The sequence below is a fragment of the Phalaenopsis equestris genome, unplaced genomic scaffold (assembly GCF_001263595.1).
Source record: "Phalaenopsis equestris unplaced genomic scaffold, ASM126359v1 Scaffold000347, whole genome shotgun sequence".
Classification (NCBI taxonomy): Eukaryota; Viridiplantae; Streptophyta; class Magnoliopsida; order Asparagales; family Orchidaceae; genus Phalaenopsis; species Phalaenopsis equestris.
Genome location: NW_018164789.1, coordinates 309,534 through 324,901, shown reverse-complemented (window position 1 = coordinate 324,901; position 15,368 = coordinate 309,534). Strand labels below are relative to the sequence as shown.

Below are 15,368 nucleotides of genomic sequence, written 5' to 3'. Positions count from 1 at the left end.
ATGTCTATTTTAATTTTATATATATATATTTTGAAGTTTAATGATAAATTGAACTCATAGTAGTGAAATTAAATTATAGATATTTGACTAAAAAATAATTTTAATTACAATAATATATATTGTATGTTAATGTGGTATTTTTCATAAGAGAACGCGCGATAAACAGAAATTTAATAGAAAAACGCGTTCCAACTCAGTGCTGCCTCAATAGAAAAACGCGTTCCAACTCAATGCTGCCGATCGGTCAAGATCACGATTTCACGCTCAGCAATCAGCGTAATGACATAAAAGCTCACTAATTATTTTGAAGCCAAACGTAATTGCATAAAACTTACGACAACTCAATGATTGGACATAAGGTCACCGACACGTTCGTTTAGTTATTTATTTATTTATTTATTTAAGAGGCCTGAGGTAGGCGAAAGGCACCCATAATTAAATGATTTTAAGGAGGCTCGCATAAATTTTTTATTGACAGCTTATGTCTACAGCCTGGTATTTAGCTGAGTCAATGTGCTACGTGAGCAGAATTGAGTTCAATTATGTACATAAGTTGAAAGTTGAGCTCGATAAATCAGACAAGATAAATTTGAGTTAGCTCGACCGAACCTATTATCTCTTGATCTAACACATTTAATAAAAATTAATATAAAGTATATTTAAGATATATTAGAATTCAATGTTTTAGTATAAAATAATTAATAATAGTTAAATTTTATAACCTAATTTTAATTTTAAGCAATTACTTATTATTCTTTAAAAAAAATTATTTTGTTCATCTTTTTTATTATAATAAAAGTTTAAATTAGAATTGTTGTGTGACGGAACATTCACGGTGATAGAGTGATAAATTAATATTTTAATATTGTACGAAAATTTAACGCACCAAAATTTTTTATGTGAAAAACCCCGACAAGGGAAAAAATTATGGGACCTAGCATTGTCAAAATAATCCACTATTGTACTATGTTTTATAACCTCTATTCCAACACCTACAACTCATGATAGTCAACTTACGAACTCTCAATTGGAATAATAATAATCTAAATGTTGAAAACCAAATGTGGTGGAACACTCAAGTCATTCCTGTACAAAATTGGAACAACTAGGATAATGACTACCTTGATAAGAATTAGTATTTAGAAGAATTGGTAGTAAATATAGGGAATCAGTTATAAAGCCAAACTACAGCTTTGAGAAATATAAAAATCAAATTGAGTAGTTAGCTAACCTTTTAAGTAATTATGAGAATTCATTTAGGCCTTTCGATCAATAGTGGTCTGAATTCTTTTATTATTTGCAACTTAGACTCTATAAAATAAGCCCTACCCCCCTCTTGAGAAAAGGACTAGACCTTGGACAAGAAGAAGGCCAGAGCCTGCAAGAGAGGGAGCTAAAGCCTAGTATCCTGCGCCAAAATTCCAACAAAGCAACCATCAACATTGTGGAATCACGTAGCAACACACGAAGTGACACATCATCCCGAATGTCATTTTAACCCCAAAGACGGTGCACTGAAGCTTTAGTAGCCACTCCTCGCTGCAACCACCCCCTACAACTATACAAATTGTTCTTCCGTACACTAAAGTTGTAGCCAGAGAAATTGTATAATCATTTTCCGCCTGTGAGACAAGAGGTCATAAATGTAATAACCAACATATAGTGAAATATTTCAACGACATAAGACCCTGTAGTTTTTTCTTTTTCCAAATTTTCCAATTAAAATTTTTGGTATTCCTACTGATTATCTTATTTCATCTGAGTTCGGATTCTCATTCAGCACTAAGACAATAATTTGTTACTTTATCACCGTAAATTTTCTAACACGCATCAAAGTCTTGTAGATCACTACAATAACATCATACCATATTCTAATTAAATTATTAATAATTTACTCACGTATAAATCAATGAATTTGGCAATTTCTACTAAAAGTGTGAAATCCTGATTAATTTAACTGAAAATTTTGATGGCATATGTATAAATTATCTTATTTTTTTCCCTTTAAACATAGAACTTATTGCACATGTATTTTATTATGGCTTCATTTTACTATTAACAATATATTTATATAATACTTTGTCGATTTTGATGAGAATAAAAATGTTAGGTTAAATCAAAAGTAAATAATAACAAATAATATGATATTATCATTTTTTTTGTATTGATTTAAATTTGCTTCACACAAATCACCGAACGTCCATAGCTAATGGCACATGTAACCAAAATAAACGACTAGATTTTCGGTGCAGCTTCCCTTAGAAAATGTGCCCGGACATGAATCTACACTAACTCTCATGCTAATTGCTAGGAGCAGTTGACCTCAATGTCTCGTCACCCAGCCAACGCCGTGAGTTCCGGAGCATTGCGAACCTCTTTTTTTTTTTTTTTTAAGTAAGATTTACATACATACCAATCAACTTTAAATTTTACATAAATATCATCCTATCTTTGCATGAAAATGTCTATTTTAATTTTTAAAAAAATTAAAATGATGATATTCCTTATGTGATATGAAAAAATTTGAGTAATATAGTATAAAAATCAAAGTTGAATTGTTAGATATGTAAATACATAAGAATTGGGAGGTATGTATGTCAATGCTGCTAAGAAAATGAGTTATACATACCATAATTTTTATGCATTTATATATCTAACATCTAGATTTTATTTATTTTTTTATATCCCATAAACTTTTAGCATCCCTTTAAAATTTATACTGTTTTATTTTTTAAAAAGTGAAATATATTTTCTTATATACAGCTATGATAAATACCAATAAATTTAAATTTTTTGTATGAGATATATGACTGCATAGAAATTAATCAAGTGGAATGTACGCGATTCTTAAAAAAAGAAATCTAACAATTTAGATTGATTTTTATTTTATTTGGATGATCGAAGAAAAAATATATAGTATATTTTATTCAGGTAACTATAAAAATAAAATTTGGCTCTGAATTTTTTATAGTAATAATATTCATGCAACTTCTCTTAAAGAATATTTATCAAGGTTTTCTTTTGCCAAAGAATGGGTGATTTTTTCCTTGGCTCAATGCAATGGATGGATCTTGCACGCACTCTCATGTTAAGCGTACATGCTTACGATGACTCGATGCATACCCTAGGCACCAAATGCCTTGAGTGACTACACACCCATCAAAAGAAGAAGAATTTAAATTGGGTTTTATTTTTTTTGTTGATTTAGTAAAAAATATAATATTTTTTTATATAAGAAATAAGTCATTAGACTATATAAATAAAATTAGGCCTCAACTTTTTTTGAACATTGCTATGTTAGGTTACCAATGGTTAATGAAAAAAGAAATTCTCATGTACTATTAAAAATATTATTAAGGATATCATTATTGTTGTGCATAAGATATTCATGATAATAATAAAATTTTATGTCATAAATTTATATGAAGATCATACATAAAAAATAATTTAAATTAAAAAAAAATCTCGCACATAATTTCTTACCTAAAAGAATATAAGAAAAGAAAAACTAAGGAACTTGAGAGCTAAAATTTGATTGACTTAAATTCTCATTCATAATTCATGATGTTGAGCTAGCGCAGAAAGCCTTCTAAAATCTCATCTCTCGTCACTCGCCACTCACCACTCGCCACTCACCCATGAGCTGAACTTTGTAGCTTGGTCATTCGGCCAAAGAACTTGTTTAACTCGGCCACTCGACCCCTCGCCACTCATCACTCTCCACTTGCCACTCGTCACTCATCTAAGAGCTGAACTTGGTCACTCATCACTTATCCCAAGAGAACTCTCCTAAATTAGCTCTCTCAGAAGAACTCATCTATGAATGAATAGATTGAGAGATGTAACAAGACAAAGTGCACATATGACAAAAAGAGAAATACAATATCAACAAGGAATAGCTTGCCAGAGATAACATATTTTTATGAAGTCGAAATGTAACTTACATATATTTTATAAGAAAAAGTTCCTTTTAAAGGGGGAAGAGTGCATGTAAAAGGGAGACTTCTTCCTTCTCCAGGGGACAACTACCATAAGGGTTAATATAAAACTCTCCACAATCTCCATTTCTCTCCTCTTTTTCTCATTCACCCCCCATTTTCTTGTGCTATATTCCTTTAGTGTGATTCAAGGACAAATACGGGTTCAATACTTGAAAAAATGCGGTGAATATGGATCATATATGCCACAAACAAAAATAGGAGCTATATAAGAATCATAACAAAATGATACATAAATAACTAGCAACATGTAATGCAATAGAGAAAACATACGGGAGAATAGTTGTATTTGACCACTCATACTTAGCCCCTTGCACCGAGTCATATGCACTTGACTTCTTGCACTCAGCCACATGCCCTAGTCCCTCTACACACGGCCTCCTGCACTTGGCCACCAGCACTCAGCCTCCTGCACTCGGCCACAACACTTAGTCTCCTGTACTTGGCCCCCTCATTCGGCCAAAAAACTAGTTCTCTCAAAAATATTTTCTGGAAAATAAAATTTGTTCAAGGGAAGATGAGTCGTGATGGAGTGGAGTCAAGTAACAAGAATGCCTCCGACAACACGAAAAATCTTTCAGAAGCCTTATCATTATTTTTTTAATTTATTTATTTGTATTTATGCTTTTTAACATCTTTAGTGTGTTTATCACTTGTTATACATAAAAAATTTGCACATAGTACTCGAGATACTTGCCCTATATAACCAAGTTTCCTAAGAGTAAAAGAAAAACCATCTTAATTTTCAAATGTTAGAAATGACTTTGAAGAAGCTCTTTTCTAAATATAACTCAGTCAAATAAAATATTAAGTTAGTTAACATAATGATTGAAGAGCATGAGATCTCGACCTATATAAAATTTAAAAGTTATAGCGATTAATCTACATATATAGAAGTGTTATGACCCCAAGTCAAAGGATAAACTGAATTTAATAAGACTATTTGAATTTCTTTATATTTGAGTCATATTATAATGAAACAGTCAATCTAGTCGCACAAAAAGAGGAAACTCCTTTCACTGGTAACACTCAGGGAACTCACACTATAAGCCCATTAAAATAATGAGGTGCTAATCTATGAGAATACTCTCTAAAGATGAGCCAAAATATCCTAGGATGGAATCCTATATGTGTAGCCAAAGTGCCCCCATGTTGATTCCCTATAGGAGAGCTAAGAGGCCCCAGACAGACAGTTAACACATAGAGAAATGCACCACTCATTTTTACTTGAAAAATTTTAACTTTTATTTTGAGAGGATAACACATATAATGACTTATTTTTTAAGCCAAATAAATATATAAAGACAAGCAATGCATAGTTTCATGTTTAGTGTTCTTCTATTTTTTTCAGAGTTACATTTCATGGAGAAAAGAAAATTGAAAAACTAATATGTATGATTGAAATCCTCCTTCATAATTCAAGGTGATGAGTTAATTTAGAGAACCTACTGAAGTCACCACTCGCTACTCAGCCACTCATCACTCTTCCAAGAGCTAAACTCGGGCATTTCTTCATTTGGCCAGAGAACCTACTTACCCTGCCACTCAGACACTCATCACTCATCACTCGTCACTCGTCACTCACCACTTGCAACTTATCACTCATCCAATAGCTGAACTCAATACTCGTCACTTATGACTCATCACTTGTCCTAGGATAACACTCCCAAAATAGCTATCTCAGGAGACCTAACTCATGAAAAAATAGATTGAGAGATGCGATCATACGAAGTGCACATATGATCGGAGTAATGTTACTTCAACAAAGGATAAATATAAGAATAAGACAAAAGAAAATAACTATATATTCCAAAATATTTAAATATAATTATTACTTATGCATATTTCGAAAGAAAGTGCACCTATGTAAAGTATGAAGAGTGAATATAAAAGAAATACTTCTTCTTCCGCTAGAGAACGACTAACATAAGGGTTAACACAACACTTTCCAAACACATTCTTCACTCTTTCTCCACTCTCTCTCATTTTCTCTTCTCTATCACGCGTTATCTCCTCATTTCCTTAAGCTCTATTCCTTCGGTGCGATTCAATGACAAATCTTAGTTCAACAACTATATATCTAATAAAATTTGCACCACCATATTATAGTAGTCATGATTACAAAATTAGAAATATCTAAGGGAGTGCTTATGTATAGCAACGATAGTCAGACAAAGACATTCAAGTGATGGTGATAGATGATGGCCAACATGAGATTGTCATTGAGTGATTAGGGTTTGATGATGATAGTTGGGTGATGGTACCTCAGAGACAATAATTAGATGTTAGAGATCAGGCGATGTGATTGAACGATAGTAATTAGGCAATGCTAGTCATATGATAACAATCATTGGTGGTGATTGCCAATATTAATCGTCAGTAACAAATCTTGAGTATTTTCATTTCTTTAAGCCTTGTCTAATTTCGAATCTAGCTTCAACCTCCTTATGTTAAAAAAAAAAAAAATGGTATATCAGTATTTTGTGCCATTTTGTGCCATAATATTTAGATTATTTTAGCCAAAATATCAAAATATTGTATCAGACAAACCATGCTAATTCCTTTAATTATAAACCATCTAATTAGCATTTAGTGACTTAAGGGGTTTCCACAGATTACTTCGTTGCCGTAATACTCAAGGTGAAAACTTATAAGTATAAAAAAATAAATAATAAAATTAAATAAATTTAATATTGCAATATGTGACACCTAAAAATTGATATTTAGGCGTCATAAATTAATGCATGAAATTTATAGTTTACTTTTAAAAAGTTACTAAGAGTGGTATTTTTGTGTGATATTAAAGATTTAGGTGTTTTAAATGTCGGCATGAAAATTTAGGTGTTACATAGTAAATAAAAACTAACTGTGTTGTAAATATGTAAAACTAAAGTAATTACAAATATTTTAAAAGAAAAAGCATAAACACATAATAACCTATTAAAATACCTATAAACTTAAGACTTATAATGACACTTGATACGCCATCAATAAATTTTATTATTTAGCATGAATCTCGAGATGATTGACACAGATCTCAAAGTATTTTTGAGCAAGAGACATTCAAACTCAAACTAAAAATCATCAAAAAACCCGTTTTTAGCAAAATTACAATCAAATTGATCGACTCAGCCAGACAAACTCATTGATGTCAGAATTGGCCCAATTCAAGTCAAATCAACTGGATCAAGCAGCTAGACTTTTTGTTGTAGAACACCGGACTTCAATTTCTTCTCCTTCAAGCTCCATACTTTATCTAGTTCGCAGTCTAGGTCTTCTTTCATAAAGGGGATGTGATTCTATTTGTAGAGTCTGAGAATAGTCTCCCTATAATTAAGTAATAAATCCATACCACTTCATCAAATGGATCAGAGACATTATCTCGATCAGACGGTGTTTTGTGAATATTTGAGTGTCTTAATGATAATGAAATTGAGTGATCTTTGACACATTATATTTGTCTCATCAAGATACTTGATTCAACTACAAGTTTTTCATATTTAGAATCTATGACCTTTCAATGTGGTACTACAAGCTTCCAAAAATGGCATAATGGCTCGATCTTGCCTTGATTTTACTCAGGTCAGATCAACTTTGGTGTCCTTGTGTTCGTCTCGTTGAGTCGATCAATTTGACTATGTTTGTTAAAGTTAGATTTCTGGATGATTTCTAATCGAATTTTGAACGTTATTTATTCAAAAAATTATCTTGAGATTTATGCAATGCTCGAAATCCATGTCTGATAATGATGATTTGTTAACAATATATCAAAATCTAATAATTATAATTTTGATAAGAGCTAAGTTTTTTTTTCTTTGGCGTTACATATCTAACAACTAAAGATATATATATTTATTAATATTTTAGCAGCATGATTGTATTGATGAAAATGACTAACATTTAAAAAAATAAATAATAATAATATTTTTGAGGTGATGATAAAAATTAGTGTCATGTAAGTATGAAGATTTAAATGTTCAATACATCAATCCATACGAATTGGGTGGTATATAACTAAGCGCACTTTTTTTTATTTTTATTTGATTTTCTACAATTTCATCCGTTTTTTCAATCTCATAAGTATGAAAAATTATTGCATACAAACATCGCATGCGTTGTCCGATCTACACCGTAGATCACGGTGATCTACGGTAAAAATATATTTCGATGGGCGTCACTTAAAATTATTTTTTAAAGAAAAAAATTAATTGTATAACCGTAGATTATCGTGATCTACGATATAAATCAGACACCGCATGCATCCTATAAAATAATTTTTTCCTTGGCACAGCCATAGACCAGCGCCCAACGGCTACAGCGCGCGGGGGCATTTTCGGAACAAAGCAAATAGGGGTAATTCGGGAATAAACGTGGCGCGTGGCGGCTAGGGAAGTTTCGGCACCGGAAATCGGAATACTGTATTCTAAAAAGGCGCAGGTCGAAACGCAGAAGCGTAAAACGGCAACAAGAGTCCCTGCGCCGTGGTAATCTCTAGTTTGCTTTCATAATCTTCTTCCCCGTTTATGCTTTTCTGCCTACAAGGACGATATCTGAGAGGAAAGTTAAAGAGGAGAAAGTGTAAGGGATGAAGAAGCGCAGTTTAACGCCGAGCGCACTCTCCGTCTTTCGGCAAATGCTAAGCTTTGCCATTGCGGTAATCTGCCTGGGCTCCCTTGTCGTCTTCCATGTCTTCCCATCTTCGAAGGTGCCCGCTTTTCCTGATTCATTCAAGCTCGTCAAGGTTGCGACTTTTGCTCTATTAGCTCTCTCCCTTACTGGTTTTTAGATCTTCTTCGCTTTGTATTCTCGATTAGTCTCTGTTTCTCTGGTTGGGTGGATTCATTGGTGTTAGTGGGTTTTGTGTTTATTAGCATCCGGAGAACGGAGTTCGGAGTTGGAGCGGCGAGCTGAGGTGGACGCAGGAGCTGTCCCCTCCGCAGCGATCAATGGTGCCATCGTCACCTAAGATGGTGGGTGATGCAACAGGAATCCCTAAGAAAAAAAATCGTTTTTTTTTCAAAATTTTCTTTTTCGCCCTTTATTTTTCTTTTTGTACTTGCAGGTTAAATTTTCCATCTTAACTTCAAGGTTTTTTTTTTAAATTTTTATTTTTGTTTTTTGCATCTGGCAGATGCATACGAATTTTGTGTAAGTTTATCTAATCATTGGTTTTTTTTTTTTCCTCTCTATTGCAGATCAAGGTGGACGATTTGAGGGACATGTCGGCTTTTAAGCAATTGTGGAAGGCGCCATCAAGCCGTGATTTTGTTCAGTGTGTCTCACCCAACTCGTCCTATTCGTGTAAGAAGCATAATTCTGTTTGATTTGTGTTTTTTGTGGAGTTCAGAGTTTGATTCTGCTTTTGGATTTTTTACTGATTTTTCATTGTGAATCAGTTCCCGGGGAGTCAAGGGGCTACCTCGTTGTTTATACCAACGGTGGATTAAACCAAATGCGTGCAGGGGTATGTCATGGCTCACCTACCTTATCCCTCTCATTTCTGCTATGTAGTTGGTTTCATGCGCAACATGCGTTTATATTTATCTTCAACTGTCTTGTTACAAGGTAGGAATATTATTGATTTGTTAGGGAGTGAGGTATTAAGGGGACAAAGTCAAGCCATGTACACAACTTATCAAATTATTTTTTAAACTCAAAAGCATAACCTTTTTGGTGAGTGTTAATCACTTGGTATTTTTACACTAACATCTTTCTCAACTATCTGATATGAACTAAACTGAAAGTTCGCGTGCGTTCATAATTTGTACTCCATGAGAGCTTGCTATATTGGCTATTAACCCCCTTCAACGAATGCTTTTATGAGGAATCATCCATCTAGCACACTTCTTGAACCTTACTTAACTATTGTAGTTAACACTAATGGCCCAGAGGATCTACAAATCACATGAATAACTTGATCCTATTGGGAATGAGGAACCAAATGGGATCGAAGTTGAGTCAGACAGAGCAGTGATCAAACCAATTTTCAACTTGTTAGCTTATTCTTTTTAGTGAGGTTCCAAGCATTTGATAATTATGTTTGGACATATTTATAGCTATTGAATGTTGGACTAAATTGACTACTTGATAAGGTGAGAGTTTTTAGGGATTTGTTAGGCTTGATTGTAGTTGCTTATTTGATCACATCATTGACATCCTACAAAAGTTTCTTTATTCCTGTCTTTTCCCATCTTATGGTGGTATGGTATCTTTCTTCTTCTGTGAAAGCCCTCTGTCTACTCATACTATGATTCTTTTATCACTCTTAATTTTGGAAACAAAACCTGTAGACTTGCTTTCCTAGACGTGAGATTATATGTTGATCACACTAGATGCATTAGAAAGATATTAGGCCTAATACCGTCATTTTTTTTAAATGACCAAATGGCTGTTAGAATTCAGAAAACTTAAATCTTTCTGAGGCGCTGCGATTGAGCAGCACAAATTCAAGTGCTTAATGTTTATTTGAGCTATCATTAACAATTAGAGCTACAAGTAACCTGTGATACTTGAACTGGAAAAGGAAGAGTCCGATGAAACGTATTAATCAGCGTATTTACTTTTTTTTAGTTTCTGACCTTTTAATTGTTATGATTGTTATTTTTATTTCAGATATGTGACATGGTTGCTGTTGCACGAATCATAAATGCTACACTTGTCATCCCTAAACTTGATAAAAGATCCTTTTGGCAAGATTCAAGGTGCCTTCCTCACATTTCATTTAACATTTCATGTTTTTCTCAGAATCCATCTTCTCTTAACATATCATTTTTGTTACTGCAGCAAATTTTCAGACGTTTTTGATGAGAACCATTTTATCAGTGCTTTGGCAAATGATGTTCATATTGTGAAGAAATTGCCAAAAGAATTGAAAGCGGAAACCAAAGTTATAAAGCATTTTATAAGTTGGTCTGGGATGGACTACTATCAAGGCGAGATATCTCATCTTTTGGAGAATTATAAGGTTTGACTTATGTTTATTATGCATTAATTAGAGCTCTAACAACCCGAAAAAGCCTCTTTTTGTTTATTTGCAATGGTGCACTCTTCAAATTAACTTATCGTGAAACCTTTCACGTAGATTATCCAGGCTGCTAAGTCCGACTCTCGTCTTGCAAACAACAACTTACCGCTCAACATTCAAAGACTCCGCTGCCGTGCTTTCTACGACGCTGTTTGAGTTTTTACAAGACAATTAATGGGAAGGTAGGAAGCTCCTCATAAAAATGTTTCACACAATCATTAGATAAATTAAGCATTTTGGGCTATTTTAGTAAGTTTTTGAGTGCTTTTGATGCATTTTTATAGTTATTGGTCGAAAGGATGAGATCAAATGGGCTATATATTGCTCTACACTTGCGGTATGAAAAGGATATGCTTGCTTTTACCGGGTGCACATATGGGTTGTCTGCTATTGAAGCTAATGAGTTGACTTCGATGCGGTAAAAATTTCTTGTGGTGCAATATTATTTTAGATGTTTTAGGATTATTGAATTGTACTTATAGACATTATTTTATTCCTATTATAGAGAAAACACTTCATATTGGAAGGTGAAGGATATTGATCCCAAAGAGCAAAGGAGCAAAGGTTATTGCCCCTTAACTCCGAAGGAGGTTGGGATATTTCTATCGGCATTAGGATATCCATCAAACACTCCCATTTATATTGCTTCAGGAGAGATATATGGTGGCGATTCTCAAATGGCTGAACTGAAGTCCCGCTTTCCTTTATTGATGAACAAGGTACAAAATAAGATGGATTCTTTATTTTTAAGAACAGTTGCTAGCTATTTAATTTAACATTTTGCTCCTTTAACTTCTTAAATTGCATTTGTTTTCTACGTGAAGTATTTGATGATATGCTGAAACTTTAACCAGAATGGAAATGCTATCTTTTCATGAAAAGACCTGAATTTTGAAATCTTTCACCAATCATGTGGCTGGACATAATTAAAAATCAACATTGATTTTAATCAATGCAGACGTCTAATATATGACAACTTTTTTTCAAAGCACAAAACGTGTGAAAATGAAATCATTATTTCCTTAAAAATATTATTTACATTCACAAGAAACCAAATGAGCCCGGAAAGGGGAAAGAATGTTTTGAAGCCAACTGAAGCAGCTTTAAGCTCAAATTTCCTAACTCTCTTAACTATGTTTATGTTGCAAATTTACCAAATTTAATATTGCAAACTGACTCAATATTTGAAAAGACGCTAATTTGCTATTTTTTTCGTTCATTTATTATCAGAATTTATTTTTTGAGACACTCATTAAGCCTTGCTTTTGTTGTCCTACCTTCAGTTGTCCTTTTCTCTTAATTTTTTTTTTCCAGGAAACAATAGCTTCAGCTGCTGAATTGGAACCTTTTGTTCATCATGCATCTCAAATGGCAGCCTTAGACTACATTGTCTCAGTAGAAAGTGATGTTTTCGTTCCATCCTATTCGGGGAATATGGCACGAGCTGTGGCCGGTCACCGCCGATTCCTGGGCCACCGTAAAACAATATCTCCTGACAGGTAGGCTTATTACTTGGGTGCTTTTACATACATAACTCACATTTCTCATGTATTTACATCTCACCCAAACTTTCATATGTACACACATAACACTCAAATCTTTAATATCACTTAAAATATAACATGACTATCACTTTTTAGAAGTGAAACACACCTTTTAAAGCACCAAAGTGCTTTGTGTGTACATGTGAAAGTTTACATGTGAGATATGTAAATACATAAGAATTGTATGCTATGTACGTTATTTTTTTTTTAGTTAAAACTTTCTCTACATTTATAACAGCACCGAAGTTATGCTTTAAAAATTAATCACCTTTCGAAATTGGTCTAACTCCTTAGGAAAGCACTTGTTCAATTGTTTGATAAGATCAACCAGGGCAGACTCATGGAAGACCAGACATTCTCAGACATGGTTATGGAAATACACAAAAGACGGTATGATCAACATTTCATAAATTCTTACATGTTTACTTTCTTTAATGCTTAACCTTCATATATTTGACTGCTTGAACAGGCAAGGTTCGCCTAGGAAGAGGAAAGGACCCATATCAGGAACAAAGGGAAAGGAGAGATTTAGATCAGAAGAAGCATTCTATGAAAATCCCATTCCAGACTGTTTGTGCAGAAGAAGAAGCTTAGGTGCGGCCGACCCGGTCGTTACGATCTAGATATACTAACACGAATATCAATATCTTCAGTTTACTTTGCGGCGGAAGACTGAGTTGCAAAGAAGACGCTGAATGCAAGCTTCGAGATTTTGTTTTTTTTGTTCATTTAGGGGCATTTACATACCTAGCACAAAATTCTTATGTATTTATGTTTCTCACACCTTTTACACACACAGCAGCCAAATCTTTGATATCATAAAAAACAGCAATATTATCACTTTTTATAAGTCAAATACACCATTCCATACATAGGTTTAAATTACTAAGGGTTCTATGTATGTAAATATGAAAGTTTTGGTGTGAGATAAATGCATAAGAATTGTGTGCTATATATGTAAATTTTCCTTTTTGTTGGAAGCGAGATGACAGTGTATATTTGTTGAGTGCGTTAGCTAGTAGAAGATGGGATAGAAACAGGTGGAGTTTAATTTAAAGAAGATGAATAATGATATAGAATCACATGTAAATGTATTTCTTCTGTAATTTTTTCAACGGTGATATGGAATAAAGAACCTTATCTCTATTTTAGTAGCTCGTTGTTCCGTGAAGCTTTTCTGGGGAAGATGGAAACGTGAAGGAGATGAGCAGCTTACTACTTTTGCATTGCATGTGATTTGGGCATTGCATGTGATTTGGATGCCGGAGGAGCAGGTTACTACTTTTGTTTCCCTGCACATAATAAAGATTTACATTAATGTCATTTAATTCTTATGTATTTACATATCTAATGCCTAAACTTTAGTTTTTATATATATGATATCTTACATATGCATGAAAAGGTGTATTACACGTTTTAAAAGTTGAAAAAGTGAGATTTTTTTTTATGTAATATGGGTGGTATAAATATAAAAAGTATAGTTTTGGTGTTAGATTTGTAAATACGTAAGAATTGGGTGGTATGTATGTAAATGCCCCTCTCTCTCTCTCTCATTATTGTTGATGCTGACTTGACGATCATTTAAAAAAAGTCTATTTGATGTTATGATTAAGTAACTTAAGACTTCAATATGTGGGGATATATTTGGAGCTAAGTTGGATAATCCAATCTACGAGATGGATTGACTTGAATTTATTTATTTTTCATTGAAATAATTTAATCAAAAGGTGAAAGTCTTGTCATTTTTTCATATTATAACAAATAATCATGAATATGACCGTGGACTATTTCTGTTAGCGGTGACCGTGAAAGATAAACTTAATTATAACAAAAACATGATTAGATGAAATCGAAAGGAGGTGAAAAGTCTAAGGATTTGGACACTTAATTTATCCTTGAGAATTGTGTCCAGATGGAGCTATTAGCAATTTGAACAGGGCAAGCTTAATGTTATAGGAAAATGATAGCTATATTCTAGTTTGGGTTGGTTTAGTGGTTATCAGGTAGTTAATGGGTGATGTGGAGTGCGTACTATAAAAAATCCAATTTAAAGGGGATTAAGTGAATGAAATGAGCATGCTATTAGTATTATTATTATTTTTTATAATTAAACTACTCAAATCAACCTCGAGTACACTTCCCATAATTATAATAGATTTCGCTTTTTGTCTCTGTCTAAGGCTTCGTTTGGTTCGACTTCTGCTGCGCGATGCTGTGTGCGACAGCGGCTTCGTCCCGCAGTCGACCGTTTGGTTTGAAGCTTTGCGGCAAAACTGTCGCAAAGCTGAGAGAAAGCAGGCCGCGATATTAACCCCGCGGCCCCGCTTTCGTCTGAACATTTGTCCCGCTTACCCCTTTCGTTTCTCTTCTGCCCTAACTACTTCCCTCGCGGCTTTCCTTCGTCGTCTTGCTTCGTAGCCCCCTGATCGACAGATCTGAGGTATAACGAGCAGTTTTCTTCTTCTAATCGCAGATATGAGAGAGCTTATGAGTTTTTTCGAATGTGATGTTTTCTCTTCTCATCTCCTTCCTATTTCTGCGATTTTTTGTTTAGCGCATGAAACCTCTTTAGTTCTTTACCGGTTGCTTGACTAGGGTTTTGCCTTTGCTTTCCCTTCTCGTTTGAGCCATTCTTGTTTGGTGGATGATGGCTCAAGAATGGAAGAAGGTTGTGGTTGTGGTGGTTGATTCATGTGTAGTGGTTGTTGTTCATGCATTTTATTAGTGTGAAGTTCATAGATCACACCTTATTAATATTTTGCACATCAGATGCATATGAGCTGTCGAATTGATGTGGAGTTG

The 15,368-nt window shown here is 33.7% G+C and overlaps 1 protein-coding gene across 1 annotated transcript; it reads left to right on the top strand.

The window, feature by feature from the left end:
* The first annotated feature begins 8,387 nt into the window (after positions 1-8,387).
* Positions 8,388-13,322, top strand: LOC110026065 (uncharacterized protein At1g04910). The gene is given in 12 exon segments (XM_020726846.1): positions 8,388-8,739; positions 8,870-8,968; positions 9,194-9,299; positions 9,395-9,462; positions 10,611-10,699; positions 10,782-10,962; positions 11,080-11,178; positions 11,277-11,440; positions 11,528-11,741; positions 12,337-12,521; positions 12,861-12,956; positions 13,036-13,322. Coding segments are annotated over 12 exon segments (1,611 nt in total). The 5' UTR covers positions 8,388-8,583; the 3' UTR covers positions 13,190-13,322.
* Positions 13,323-15,368: the final 2,046 nt, after the last annotated feature.